Source organism: Bubalus kerabau, chromosome 8, assembly GCF_029407905.1.
Source record: "Bubalus kerabau isolate K-KA32 ecotype Philippines breed swamp buffalo chromosome 8, PCC_UOA_SB_1v2, whole genome shotgun sequence".
NCBI classification, from domain to species: domain Eukaryota; kingdom Metazoa; phylum Chordata; class Mammalia; order Artiodactyla; family Bovidae; genus Bubalus; species Bubalus kerabau.
Window position 1 is genome coordinate 77808366 of NC_073631.1, and position 15155 is coordinate 77823520.

The window sequence follows — 15155 nt, forward strand, 5'->3', positions numbered from 1 at the left end:
ATGATTTTTTAGTAAAAAATTTAAATATGACATTAATCACATTTGGTTTGGGAAATACTTGTAACAATGTAGATTGGAGCCTACCTTCATGTTATAGTCTTAAAATAGACAGAACTGCTTGCGGTTTTTATATTTTGTGCTTTTTAAAATAATCTGTTTTTATTTTTCATATCTTGATTCTATATGTCAAGGTAAAAACAAGGTTGTAGGTTTCTATTTGCAAAGCACATAAAAAAATAAAACATTCTTAATATGGACTATCTTGTCTCTGAAAAATCAGTTTGGAGACAATTATTCTGTTTTTCTCTTTTTGTTTTTCAAAATTCTGCTACATCATTTGTATCATTTATGCTAGGAGACTTTAACAGGCTCTGGTGAAGTGCGTTTTGAATAAAAACTACAGAATTACTATCAGTGTTGTCAACTACAAATTGGCACTTACCAAGAGCATTGCCAAGGACTGAACAACAAAGGTGTTTGCCATCTGCCTCTTGAGCTTGAACCCCATGCTGCTATGGCTGTTGACCTTCAACAACCCCTGAGGGAGTTCAGGGTGGAGTGAGGCACTCCGTGCTCCAGGTAATCTGGTGGGATAGGTCTTTAGATGGTTGGATGTTTTTAGGAACAGATTTTATGATCTCAATCCTTGTAGCTCCTCATATCTAGAGCTATCAGATCCTCATGACTAACAAAAACCTTTTGTAAAATGATTGCTTCATGGTATTGAACTCCCCCTTCACCAAAACTTTATATATAGACTTTCCCCCACTGCCGCTTTGGAGTAGTCTCTCAGAGCTATCTGAGATGCTGCCTCCCAGGCTGCAGTCCTCATTTTGCCCCAGATAAAACTCACAACTCTCAAGTTTTACATCTTTTTTTAGTGTTGTTTAAACATCCCGTGTTTAGCACAGTTTGTTTAAACAAATTTCAAAGCATAATCCAACGTGGTGCTACAGTGCTGTGGTACCAGTGTGAACGTCTGAGCCATGGGAGGTTCTAAAGCTCCCCTACCACAGAGCAGTGTGTATTTAAGAAATAAGTTATCACTTTATAAATAAGAGACTTGTCAGGGGAGTGTAATCTCCTTGGTTCTGTCTGGTCACAACAAAAATTTGCAGCGACGGACGTTAAAGCGTGCCACAGCTCTCAGATCGTGTTGTAGCTCTCAGCTCGACCATGTTATAGCTCTCAGCCAGATCAGTGTTACAGCTCAGTTTTATTTAGAAAATAAAAGGAAAATATATCCTCAAGGCGTGAGGGCATGCCCACCCAAAAGAGGCCAAGAGAAGAAAGACAGCCAGCACGCGCTCGCGGGAGAGACCCTCCCCCCGGCCCTTTGGCGCCTCTTTTTATAGGTTTTTTTCCTTCCCCTGGGAACTTCCCTATGTAAACTGGGCTAACCAGGAGTGCTTTTTGTTCTACCTGAAGTCCTCACTCCGGTCCTCGAACCTTCCTTTGTTCTATTTTTGTGGGCTTTTCCCTTCCTTGTCTTTTAGCCACCGCCATTCTGGACTCCTTTTTCCTATTCTACCTACCTAACAAGACTGATTTTATTTCCTATGTTCTAAAACAGAATTGGAAATACGTCAACACAGAGCTCAACCTGTGAAAACTCAGAGGCACTTCCGGCACCTGCGGCTTAGAATCCCGTCACTTCCGGCAGAGTTCGCGTCATCCCGAGCGCGCCAGCGGAAACCCCGCCTACCCTCCGCAGGCGCGTCTCAGGCCCAAGTGGGCTGAACCCAGTACTGCCCTGGCGTTTCCCGCGGGCTAATTAAGGCTGGACTCTCCCGAGTCACGTGCGGACGGGCTCCCGGCGCTTGCCACGTCTAGCCATGAAGTTTCGGGCCAAGATCGTGGATACCGCCTGTCTAAACCACTTCACGCGTGAGTAGGGGCCGCGTCAAACCTGGCGGCGGGGAGGACGGCAAAGGGCAGGGCGGGAGGCCTGTACCGAGCGGTGCGCGCGGCCGGGCCCCGCGAAGAGGCTGGCGCGCTGCACAGGCTGGCCAGCAGGAGTTGACGCGGGCGCAGGTGCCGAGGGTTGTTTCTGAACTTTGATTCCTTTCCGGTGGCTTTTCTTAACCCGGCCAGTGGCTTCAGGACAACTTTATCTGGCGCAGACCGCCCTTCACAGCCAAGCTCCGTGGTCCCCTTGCCCCAGCCGTGTCTGTCCTTGCCGCGACCCCTGCAGCACTCGGCGGCCCCGAGTGGACGTGGGAGGGAAGAAAGCGGCCAGTAGGCACCAGTTAAGCTCCGAGTCTCGGTTTCCTTATTCCAGGTTGTTGAGAGGCTGGCTTGACCCCAGCGGCATTAAAAGCCTCCCGGTAGGTAGGAATGGAAACCTTGATTTTCCCACTGGGAAGCTCACTGTGCGCAACTGGTAATTCTGCGCTAAATTGGTGTTTTGGATGCGCAACGTACTTCTCAGTTAATTCTTTACTGGAACCTTTTGCTATAGGGGGCTTCCCTTGTAGCTCAGTCGGTAAGGAATCTGCTTGCAGTGCAGGAGACCCACGTTCGATCCCTGGGTTGGGAAGATCCCCTGGAGAAGGAAATGGCAACCCACTCCAGTATCCTTGCCTGGAAAATCTCATGGACACAGGAGCCTGGTGGGCTGCAGTCCATGGGGTTGCAAAGAGTTGGGCACGACTGGGCGATTACACTTACTTACTTACTTTGCTATAGGAGTTAGTAACATGATAGCCAAGCTTGCCAAAACCTGCACTCTGCGCATCAGCCCGGATAAATTGAACTTCATCCTCTCTGACAGAGTGGCCAATGGAGGGGTGAGCATGTGGTGTGAGCTGGAACAGGTGAGTGGAGGCTCCTGAGAGGCTAACCCTCTCCCCCCACTCTTTCCGAATTCCACTGGAAAGGGCACAGATGTCCCCCCTCCTTTTCCTTCCCTTAGGAGAACTTCTTCAGCGAATTTCAAATGGAAGGTGTCTCCGCAGAAAACAATGAGATTTATTTAGAGCTCACATCGGAAAATTTATCTCGAGCCTTGAAAACTGCCCAGAATGCCAGAGCTTTGAAAATTAAGCTGACTAATAAACACTTCCCCTGCCTTACAGTTTCCATAGAGCTGGTGAGTAGGAAGCTACCATTTCTGAAACTTCCCGGGAATTAGAAGTAGTTATATAAGCCTTGGCTTTCTACAGGAGAAGCTAATTGGTTTTATTAAAATGAGAGATTGGTATATCACTGTTTTTTCATTGGAGTTGGGTCCTCCTCATATTTAAATAGCATTGTAATCTCATAATCAGCAAGGATGCTGGTCTTCCTATGAAATAACACTTCTGCATTTTCTTCTCAGATCTGCATATCCATTTCTTTTAGTGGTATTGTCATCTAGTCTAAAAACCATTTTTGCCTTTGAAGTGTTTGTGTGTCCCTCCCTATCCCCTCACTTCTGCTGCTAACACCTTTAAATGACCTTTAGTGTTCAAGGAATGCATTTCTCTTCCACCTACTCCCAGCTGAATTTAATGCACGGGTCTCTTCAGAACACATGTACCCCACATGAGAATGAGGTTGACATTTCTCATGTGCTGTCCAGAGCCCTTCAAGTGTGGCTCAACCCACTGTAGAGCCACTTATCTGCCCTGAGTGGGTCTCCAGGTGTCTCCCATTCGTTCCCAACTCCCAGGCTTTGGTGAGGTTGGATCTTCTACTTGGAGTCTGTGTTCTTCTCACTTGTTAAAGCCTTGTCTTCCTCTAGTGCCCAGCACCAGTGCTGCCTCCTTCCCTTATCCTGGCAACCTCTCCTTTATCCGTTCTGTGTACTTTATTTTTTCTGTGAGTATTATATTCAGTTTAATGCTCTTTATGGAGGAGGATTTCTCAACTGTATTTTTTAATTGAACTGTAGTTGTTTTACAGTGTTGCATTGTTAATTTGGACTTCCCTGGTGGCTCAGATGGTAAAGCGTCTGTCTACAATGTGAGAGACCTGGGTTCAATCCCTGGGTTGGGAAGATTTCCTGGAGAAGGAAATGGCAACCCACTCCAGTACTCTTGCCTTGAAAATCCCATGGACGAAGGAGCTTGGTGCAGGCTACTATCCACGGGGTTGCAAAGACTCCGACACGACTGAGCGACTTCACTTTCACTTTCACTTTCCTTGTTAATTTATGCCTTACAGCAAAGTGATTGAGTTATATGTATATAAGCATTCTTATTTTAATATTCTTTTCCATTCTGGTTTATCTCAGGATACTGAATATAGTTCCCTATGCTATGCAGTAGGACCTTGTTGTTTATCCATTCTATATGTAATGGTTTCTATCTGCTAATCTCAAACTCCTAGCATCTTAAGGCTGTTTCTGGCAGCCTTCTCCAGTCCTCTCTTTAGGTCTGATCTCTGAAGCTTGAGCATCAGCACACAGCTTCTGCCCACATGGTTGGACATGTCTGAGGCTGGAAGTGTGGGGAAAGTGGCATCATCGGTCTGTGCAGGGATGTCTTCATTCTGCCTTCTGGAAACTGCTTAACTGCACTCTCCTCCAAGGCTCCATAGCTCACCCTCTGTCCCTGCTGGTCTCCCTGCCTTCCTGTGAGGAGACATTCAGGGTGTGGGAACCTTTCTTCCTTCATAGTTCTGTCTCCCTGGGGTGCAGACCCCATCCTGATTCCTTTCTGGTTCTTTTTTTTGTTGTTACATGAAGATTTTCTTGTCCTTTCTGAAGCCTGAGGTCTTCTGCCATGTTTCAGTAGATGTTCTGTGAGAATCATTCCATGTCTAGATATGTTTTTGATGTGTTTGTGGGAGGAGTGAGCTCCACATCCTACTCCTCCACCGTCCTAATCACTCGCTTCTTTAACTTCCTATTTCTAAGCTCTGTTAATACTTGTTGAATGGACATTGGTGACTAAATTGAGAACACTTAGGTTTGGTATCAACATTTTTTGTCTTTCAGTTCTTTATTTTTTAAGTATTGATGTGTTTTAATTCTTCTCTTGGCAGTTATCCGTGTCAAGCAGTAGTCGTGTTGTGACACATGACATCCCTGTGAAAGTTATTCCTAGAAAACTATGGAAGGACTTACAAGAGCCGACGGTCCCAGATGCTGACGTGAGTGATGCCCAGCGTCACCACGTCTTAAATGGTGTGATTTGGATTCTCTGACTTTAAAGTCTTGCTGTAGGTTTGATTTGAAAGTTGTATAGTACCTGAAAAGAGATCATAAATCATATTTAAAAGATAGCCCAGGAACAAAAAATTGGAATGTTTTCATTTAGTTGTTTGCATCAATCATCTTAAAGTAGTGTTATATATAAGGCCACACTCTTTACAGTTAGGAGAGAGAAAGTCTTGCCCTGTAATGGCGCATAAGTAAAACTGAAGTAGCATTTTGGATGACCTTTGCATCTGTGGGGAGTAATGGCCCTAGGCACCAATTTGGGTTTCATAGAACGTGGTTTTTTTTCTATGTCTTGTTAGGAGTATGTCCGGGGTGTGTGTAATAGCCAGAAGGAGAGGCTGCTTTAGTTCTCCTGACAGGAATCCCAGAGCCACTGGAAAGAAAGATGATGACAAAGGGGCCTTTGCCTCTTGTTCATAATTTATTGAAGAAGAGGCCATGAAATAGCATATGGAATATTTACTTGGCTTTCAGTAGATGTCTCCGCTGAGAAAAAGCCAGCGTTGTACCCAGCACTGTTGTAACCCAGTCTGGGCATTGGTACAGAGTCTGGCCCCCAGTGTTTATACACAGAGTAGGAACCTGCCCCCAAGTCTGGGTGTGAACCCCTTGGAGGATGGCCTCCACTGCTGCTGATTTTTACTCCCCTTGGGTGTGTATGGGAGCAATCTCAGCAGCAGGGCTACAGACCTGGAATGAGAGAATGGCCACATGGACATGGACCCCGAGGTCACCGAAGGCAGCTGTGAGTTAGTGAAGCTGTAGAATTATTTTTCTTTTTTATATTTTTAAGAAAGAACTTTATTCAGGCAATTTAAAAAGAAGATTGCAGAGCTATTAAGAGTACACACATTCCAAACATAGGTAATGAGCACTTGTCAATACTTGACTGTGTTAATATTTTAATACTACTGATCTTTCTCATTTGCTTTGTAGGTTAGTATTTATTTACCAGTCCTGAAGACTATGAAGAGCGTTGTGGAGAAGATGAAAAACATCAGCAATCACCTTGTAAGTTCTGACTTCTTTGAAAAGAGCTCCCAAGTGTGCAGTTTTGGCTGCGTGTCCTCGGAGGTGCCTTGTCTGGTGGGGACTTGATGCCCTCCATTCATCATGTAGTGTCTGTGTGGGGTGTCCCTCACCTCCCGGCTCTGGGGGCTTGGCTTGTTGTTGATAGCCTACGGTTTTACAGGTGAAACCTGCTCTGGATCTTCTCAACTCTCCTCTCTGATATTTGGCCGAGTCTCTCATATTTATGATATTTATAGTATATTAACAATACATTCAATGGTTCTAACTTTCTTTCCATATGTTTTGGACAGCATATTATGTATTTTATCTGATAGTGTACATATTTTTTTTATGATCACCTGATGGTGGCAGTGAGTGGAATGTCGTATCTACTTGCCAAATGTCTCTATGAGTCCAAGACAAGGATCCCCCAGGACACATTCCTCTTCCCGGAAGCAGCTCTTAGGCCAGGTAGAGGGGCATGTTTACTTCCCTGTTTACTTTTGTTGACGTTTACGCTCAGTGTCAGTGAAACACTGAATGTGACAGTGATGGGAAGTTGTGAACAATTGTCCTTCACTCCTGAGGTTCTCCTGAATTCTTCAGTCACCCCCGAAACTCATTTGATTATTTCCCTAGGTGTTTAGACACGACTGTTCCACCTGATGAAACTTTTGCTTTTTAGCGTCTGCAGACTGGTTACCTGCCACACGGCTGTCCCCTGCTGGCAGAACTGCTCTGGACCTTTGTCCATCCCCACAGTACTGGTGCTCTCCAAGCCTGTCTCTACCATTTCACGCTTGGCTGTTTCTTTCCCATCGTCCCCTGGAAAGCACTTAGCCCTTCTCACTGTTCATGGAAATTCCAGACTTTCCCACTGTCGTGAATGTAAGCCCCTCCTCTGCCAAGCTGCTCTGTTCACTGCTGTGTGATAAGTTGTCTGCTAACATCTGGAAACCACTCCTGAACTGGCCGCTTCCTAAAAAGGGAAACTGTCTTAATCATCTCTGCATGACAGCCACTCACTGTGGGGTTGCCACTCAACAGGCAGATAATAGGTGTTAGCGCACAGACCTGGAATGAAATTTAGCTTCAGGAGATCTTTGGCATTACCAAAGTTTTCTGAAGCCTAGAAAATGTTTATGGACTGTTTTGTTTCTGCAGTTGTGCTCACTTGAGAGTAATTTCCTTTCATGACTTACTCTGTAGATTTCACTTTAATTTACAATGACTTCCCATGAAGTAGCATGTGCCGTGCAGACATGAGTGTTCTCCTGTGCCTGTCCTGATGTTGATCCACTTGTCAGGCTGGAGGCTTCTTTTGGGGATATCCTGGAGCCCTTGAGAGGCCCAGGAGAGAAAAGGCAGGGCAGTTAATTCAAGGACCCGGTTATTTGTTCTTTGTGTCCGGTGGAAATGAGTCGTCAAAGTAGCTTAGATTAAATCATCAGAAATTAAAAAATAAATCATCAGAGGTGTTTTTCTCTTCCCTGGAGTGTTTAAAAACAAGGATTTTGTGCAGTGGCTACTGCACTGTGAAACACTAAATGGAAAGTGATGAAGCATATGGAAAATTGGAGTAGCCAAGGGCATAACAATATTAACTTGAGTAACCAGAATTCTGTGTCTGAAGATGACAGGTGAGAGAATCAAGGAAAATGAGTAGGACTCAACATATTGAAAACATCTCCACCAGTCAGGCCCAGCAGCCCTTGTTGAGACACCTTGCTTACTTCCTTTAGTGAGAGACGTGGCCAATGGGGGTGGGTCGTGCTTGTGACTTGGGTAAGAGCAGAAGAAGCAGGCATTGACTGCCAGGAGTCTCCATCAGGTTTTAAGCACTGGGATCCCCTTCAGACAGAATGCGAGTTCTAGTTCAGGAAGTCTGCAGTGGGGTCTAGGACTGATTTCTGACGAGAATGCGGCGATGCTGTTTCTGTGGTGGTGCTCCATGGTCAGAGCAGTGCTGTGTAACACCTTACGTGTTGTCTCGGCTTCATAGAAGCAGATTTGGGGCAGGAGGCATCATGATATGCTGGCAGAGCTGAGTCCTTGGAGCCACCCCTGACCCCCACTAAGTGGTGCACCCTGGTGCAAAGTGTTATACAGCATAACAGTCACAGGGGCTCTGTTACTTTTTATCAGTTGAGATAATTTATGTTAGATTCCCAGTGCGTCTCATCACTATTCCATGAATGGTCGGTTGTTATCATTAAGGAAATCTCTGAAAGAAGTCAGATCTCATCCACGCCCTTAAGAGCAGAGTATGTTGATATGGGTAATGCTATAGATAACACTCACAAAATAAACACTGTGAGCAGTGTTTGGAGGGTCATTGGTGAATTCCTCCAGTAAATTTTGTTTGAGTGCTGCCCCGCACCAGGCACTGTGCTTGGAGAGATGGATCTAGCATTTGATTACTCAGATTTTAGGAATTTGAAGAAAGCATAAAAAGGTGTTTAAGTCTGGAGTGAATCTAGGACATTGCAAGCTGCATTCCTGAATAAGTCTTTATAAAACTTGTTTTTCAAAAGCAGTGAACATTTGCAGGTAGATACTAAGTGTGTGCTTATTTGAAACAGATGGATCTGTGTTATGTGTTAGCCTTACAGAGACCCTGTACACTGTATATTCACAAGTCCAGAATATGCACAAGAATTGTTTTACATATTTCTTTTTAGGCAGGTATTTTTTCCAGATAATAGAGTGGGCTTAGAAACATCATGTATTTCTGGGAAGTGAGAGGATAAGCTTGACGAATTCTTCCCATTCAGAGGTACGCATACTAGATGATGCAACAAGGATGTTTGGAGACTGTTTCCTATATAAAGTCAAAGCCTTAGTAAGTTGAAAACATCTTTTTTGTTTTGTTGCTCAAATGAGAAATAGAGTTCACTAGTTTTAAGGAGCAAGAATGAAAAATACTAAGTGGTACTCCTAAGTAAATCTGAGATTTAGTTGTGGCCAAGCCCTGTGGAACAGGGTGTCCTCCACTCATCCTGGGGCTTCTTCCCTCTTGCTGTACCTCTGCAGTGGCTCCCTAGTGAAGCGACCACCTTTATCTGCAGTGGCTCGGTGGCAGTTTTGTATTGTTGGTTAAACAAAATGTTGACTTGCACACTGCTGCATGGGCTTTCCAAAGACCTGCCAGACTTTAGAGGTGGCCAGATATTGATATCAAAAGGCGAAATGTAGTGTGCTCTGGGCAAATGGCCAAAATCTTAAGCCATATCATGGTACCTGTTTCTTTCTCTGAACTTCATTTGTAGATTTTGTGTAGTTTAGAGCCCCTGTTGGTTGGTGTAGGGCAGAGCGTAAAATGAAAGGGCCCCTCTGATCCTGAGGGAAGTCATGGGCACTGTTGGGGCAGGGAGGGGCCACAGCGATCAGTCACCAAGCCCAGTTGCCCTCTGTCTGAGTGCAGAAAACACGGCAGCCACAGGGCGCCACAGCTTGGTGGAGTCCAGACACCTGATGGCATCTCTGGGTCTTTCTGATATTGGAAATCTCACTTCCCAATGTCTGAGATTATTCTTTATATAAATGGTTATATTCTCCTAATATTCTGAAGCCTTTCTGGTTATCGTGAGTTGTAACAGATAGTTTGGTCCATTTGTAGAAATAAGGCAGTTAGCGAGCTTATTGCTTCACATTCTCTTCTGGTTCTCCTTGCTCTGTTTTACAGGAGTTTCACAATGTCTGCATTGTCAGAGCTGCTGGCAAGGCCTCCCCAGCCTCACCTGTTTTCAGAGCTTCCTACTGCGCTCTGCATGCCGAGGGGCTGCTCTCTGGAGATTTTTTAAGTCCCTGTGCTCAGGCCTTGTCTTCTCTCTATGGCTGATGCCACGTGGGGTTTGGTGCTGTCTGAAGTGTCCTGGGATTTGTGGGATTACTTTGTCACCTGGTTTGTTGGAAGCTGATGTCCACTTTTTTTTTCCCTTTTGCTTTTCTTAAGACTGTAAAATACTCAATTTGCAGATTATTGAAGCAAACCTAAATGGAGAATTGAACTTGAAAATAGAAACTGAGCTAGTGTGTGTTACAACTCACTTTAAAGATCTTGGAAATCCTCCATTAGGTAAGTTTCCTGGTGTGTTATATTTTGCATGTGATAAATTGTTCAGATGACAAACCATACTGAGGTCTCTAGATGGAAAAGAATTGAACTTCGGGTGACTGTGTTTCAGGCTCAGGAAGGGAACACGTAATGGGGTTGAGTCACTTGTTACTGCACTGTGGTGGGAAGGTGAACCTCCTGGACGTGAGAAGCTGGAGTGTGGGCCTGAGGGCTTCCTCGTTCCTCATCTGCAAAACCTAGGCTTGGGCTCAACAACGTCCAAGAGCCTTTCTAGCTCTTCACTTGCTGTGCCTTCTACCAAAAACTACAGTTTCTCACCTGGGTGGAGTCAAATGTATATGATACTTTTTATTTTCTCCTGCTTTTTTGTGTGTGTATTAAAAAAGTAATTTTTTTTTTTATTATTCGAGTATAGTTGACTTACAATGTTGTGTTGGTTTCAGGTGTATGGCACAGTGATTCAGTTATACATATCTATGTTTCTATTCTTTTTCAGATTCTTTTCCCATATCAGTTATTACAGACTCTTGAGTATAGTTCCCTGTTTTGTATAATAGGTCCTTATTGTTTATTTTATATATAGTGGTATATATATACACACACACGCACACACACATTGATCCTAAACTTCTAATTTATCCTTCCCCTTCACCTGTCCTCTTCAATAACCATAAGTTTGTTTTCTAAGTCTGTGAGTCTGTTTCTGTTTTGTAAATAAGCTCATTTGTATCAATGTTTTAGATTCCACATACAAGGATATCATATGGTATTTGTCTTTCTCTGACTTTGTTTGATGATCTCTAGGTCCATCCATGTTACTACAGATGACATTATCTCATTCTTTTTTATGGCTGAATAACATACCACATCTTGATCCACTCCTCTGTTGTTAGACATTTAGGTTGCTTCCATGTCTTGGCTGTCGTAAACAGTGCTGGAATGGACATTGGGTTGATGGAGTAGATTGGCTCAGGGATTAGAGTCGTCTGCTGCAGAGCTCACAGTGGTGGGCAGGCTGTGGGAGGGAGGTCCAACAGGGAACAACACAGAGGCCCTGGGAAGGTACTCACTCTGTGAAAACCATTTAGTCACCCATGTGTTCTGAAGTAGGTCTAATAAGACTCTTTCCACTTTTAAATTAAAATTACTTATTACCAGTTTGTTTATTAGAGACACATTGTAACTTAGCATTGCAAGAGAATTTTACTTTATAGTGAAGAGCATGCCCTGGAGCAAAGTGAAATCCATGTTAAAGTTTTGACAGTAGTTATATGAAGTGACTTGTTTTTGTGTTGCTCATTTTGTTTATTTTAGTAAATTACAAAGAGGGTCTTTGATACCTTCCCAGAGTAGAAAGGACGTTTTCTTCCCTTTCATTCCACTTTATAATGAAAGGGCTTGATTTAGCTGTATACGGTCTTGTTTTGGGGATGGTTTTTTGGCCCTACCGCAGGCCATTTGGGATCTTAGTTCCCTGACTGTCAACAGTGAAAGCATTGAGTCCTAACCACGGGACTGCTAGGGAATTCCCATAGCACAGTATTTCAAAGAGTCAATACTTAGTAAATGCTTGCTTGGTGAGTGATCACATTTATATTATGCAGTGTTTCTGTAGGTTCTCAAGTCAGTGGTCAAGTAAACCATTTATTTATGTAAACAGTCATCGTGCAATATCTCACTTCCCTGTTTCACTGGAAGATAATTGCATCTTAAAATGTTCCTGTCATTTTAGCTTCTGAAAATGCTTCTCAAGATAGAAACTTGGAACAAATGGCTGAAGTGCACATAGACATTAGGAAGCTCCTGCAGTTCCTTGCTGGACAACAAGTAAATCCTACAAAGGCCACTTGCAGTAAGTTTGCCGTTTGATTTGTTTCTCATATTTCAAGCATTATAATCAACTGTAGTCTTATGCATTGTGTACAGTCTCATAAACGCAGAGACAGCTCCGTCACTGGTGGACTCCAGTGTCCTGAGTAGTCCCTGGCAGATGGGTCTGGACTGCCTCACCTGGTGTCATACATGAGTCTGCATGCACAGAGAAGCTGCATATGGGCAGAGGCGCCTGGCCCCATCTTGCTGTTTTACTCTAAGCTTATGTGTGCAGGGTCTCTGTCTCCATTGGGCTTGGATTTAAGTTTCCATCTCAGAGCATTTCTTTCTTTGCTGTGTCAGCCTGACCTGTTCCAGTTGTCCTTTGTCTTGTCATCTGTGCTGCCTGCTGACTTTTATTAGTGGCTTTTATTGGCACTCTTGATTCCGGTTGGCCTTGTCTTTCTCTTTTTCACATGTTTTTTCACCCTTCAGTCCTTGATTACAGATGAGGAGGCTCACTTGCTGAGACTTTTTCAAGGCTATGTCTGTTTGCTTGCTTTCAAGATCACAACAATTGAAAGAAAACTGTGGCCTTGGTTGGCGGTGACACCTCTTTATTTGTGAATTCCCAGTCTGAACACTCAGCCACCAGTGAACAGAGCTGAGAAGGGTGACCCAGGAATAGAGGATACCTGATAATTGTCAGATAGTCAGCTCTGTAGAGAATGAGGAGGAGATTCCCGAAGGTTCTCCAGTGACGGAGGCGAGACCACTGGAAGGGAGTGGCATTAGTGCATGAGGGCTGCAGTGGTGGCGTACACAGAAGGAGGAGTGCAGAAATCCACGGTAGGGAAGGAGCAGTGAGAGCTGCTGAGTCGTGGGGCAGGGGCCAGGGGCTGCCTGCCCCGCATCTGAAGAAGTTACGGTGTGGGCGCCCCTAAGGCTGAGAATGGGGATGCACTGCTTCAGCACGAGGTCCTCCCAGGTTAAGACGGTGCTTCTCAAACTGTCTGCATGCACAGGGCTCCTCGGGGCCTGGCCGAGTGCAGATGCCTCTTCAGAGCTTTGCCTTGGGCCATCGAGTCTGGGTGATGCCCCACTGTGGGTCCTTGGAAGCCACTCCTGTCTGCGTAGGGGAAGTGTAGGGAGTGGGGGTTGTGGCCCTAGCTGCCGGTGCATGGAGGGGGACCAGAAGATTATGACAGCCAGAATCGAGTTTGTTTCTTTCTTACCCCAAACCTTTTCTGCCAGTGGTTCTGGCTTTGTGACAACATCCTCCAGGCTTGCTCACTTCCCATCTCTGGGCAGGGGTGGGAGCGCTTTCCCCAGCATCTTCAGTCTCCACTGCCACCTGTGTGTCCAGCACCTCTCCTGATGAGTGTCCTTCTGCTGGTCCCTTGTGTCCCTTCCCGACTGCCATTCTCTTGGGATTGGTCTCAGCAGCCTGCCGTGTGCTCTTTGTCTGCCTTTCTTCTGCCACCTGGCTTGATCTGGCTTCAGCTAGCTTTCCTTGGGTGTGGCGTGCCCCACTACCCCTGTAACTTCTGCTCTCAGTAATATGGCCCTGGCAGCTGGGCTGCTTTCATGCTGTGGCAACACCTCTTCCTCTTGGTTGGCTTCTGCTTTGGGTCTTAGACCCAGTGCCTCATTGCTCATCCTAGGCAGCATGATGGCTGCCCTTGCAAACTGCCTCCTGCTCTCTAGTAAGACCCTATATGCAATTAAAATAAATAAATTTATATTTAAAAAAAAAAAAAAGACCCTACGTACTTGCTTCTTCTCAGCACATGCTGGGGACTCGCTGGTGAGAAGCTGCTTTTTCCTAGAAGGATGTTGACTTGGGTACGTGTGGTTTCCGGGAAGTTTGCCCTGTGGCTTTTGCCTCAGAGACCTCGGCCTCTTCTTTGGTGGAAAATGAGCTGGCCTGAGCCAGTCCTTTGTTTAGCATCAGTTGGGATGGTGGAGACTGGTCACCTCGGGAGAGGCCTGGGTGCTCCAGGAGAGGCTTGGGGGAGAAGCTGCTGCAATGCTTAGGGGTGAGACTGTATGTGCAGAATGGGTCTCTACAGTAAAGGATTTCCTTTCTCCTTAGATATTGTGAAGAACAAGATTGTTCACTTTGACCTGCTCCATGAAGACGTTTCCCTGCAGTATTTCATCCCAGCGTTGTCATAGCCCTGCCTTGTGGGCTCGGGAGCTCAGGGACCTTGGACCCACAGCAGTGGAACCCTATTTTTTTTTTTTTTTTTTTTTTTAACTTTTTTCCTTCTATGATATTTTCAATAGAAATTGAATTAGTGAGTTAATGAAACACAGTTGCATAAACATTTCTTCATATTACTTCTTTGTTCTGTCTGCTTTGTTTTGCTTTGACGATGTTGAAAGAAAAGTTAAAATTTATTTATTCAGACTTTAAGCTTTTCTAATTGAAGTTGTGAAAATCTTCCTGTAGTTTGAATTGGTGTAGTAATCAAAATTGGCAAAAAAATAATGTTTGCCAAGCCTAGCACTTTTCCTCAAGGCATTGTTTCAAGCTCAGCATATTGTTATGGGAACAGACTTGAAGCAATTAGGTTCTGTGTACTTGGAGCCCAAGAAGGCGAGGTTGGCCCTCTTGCCACCTCCGTCCTGTAGAGGGTCCCAGGGAGTCTGGGTACAGCACGTATGGTCTCATCGTGATGCCCATGAAGATTTTAGTTGGCTCTTCTGTTGCCATCAGGAGGATGCGTGGGCAGGGCCTGGCCAGGTCAGAGCAGCACATTCTGAGGCTTCACAGTGTGGCTTCTGTATTTGGCAGAGTAGGTTCAGCAGTCGGCCCTGGGCCACACAGCTAATGGCAGGGAGAGTATCTGAACACAGGAATTCTGGTTTCCCTTTCCCTCACTTCTGCTACAAGACCAGAATTAAGAATGATACATTTCAGAGTTAAGTCACCAACCATTTGAGGAATCTGGAAAGAACATCTTAGTTTTAAATCTGATGTGGTACAATAGGTTTATATGCAGTTTTTAAAATGTCAGAAAGCCAGATATAATCTCCCTCAGCTTGTATAGTGTTTATTTAAGTAAACTTGAATAGTTTTAAGGAGGTGTGGGTATGGCCAAA

The 15155-nt window shown here is 44.8% G+C and overlaps 1 protein-coding gene across 2 annotated transcripts; it reads left to right on the forward strand.

Moving 5' to 3' along the window:
* Positions 1–1665: 1665 nt before the first annotated feature.
* Positions 1666–14388, forward strand: HUS1 (HUS1 checkpoint clamp component). Of its 2 annotated transcripts, none has more exons than XM_055590652.1 (8): positions 1666–1887; positions 2689–2816; positions 2915–3091; positions 4969–5076; positions 6083–6157; positions 10136–10235; positions 11968–12087; positions 14143–14388. In XM_055590652.1, exons 1-8 carry the CDS (start codon positions 1836–1838, stop codon positions 14223–14225), a joined length of 843 nt encoding a protein of 280 aa, XP_055446627.1. In that variant the 5' UTR covers positions 1666–1835; the 3' UTR covers positions 14226–14388. The 2 variants fall into 2 exon arrangements, with proteins under 2 accessions (XP_055446627.1, XP_055446628.1); XM_055590653.1 differs by lacking the exon at positions 1666–1887 and adding an exon at positions 2095–2327.
* Positions 14389–15155: the final 767 nt, after the last annotated feature.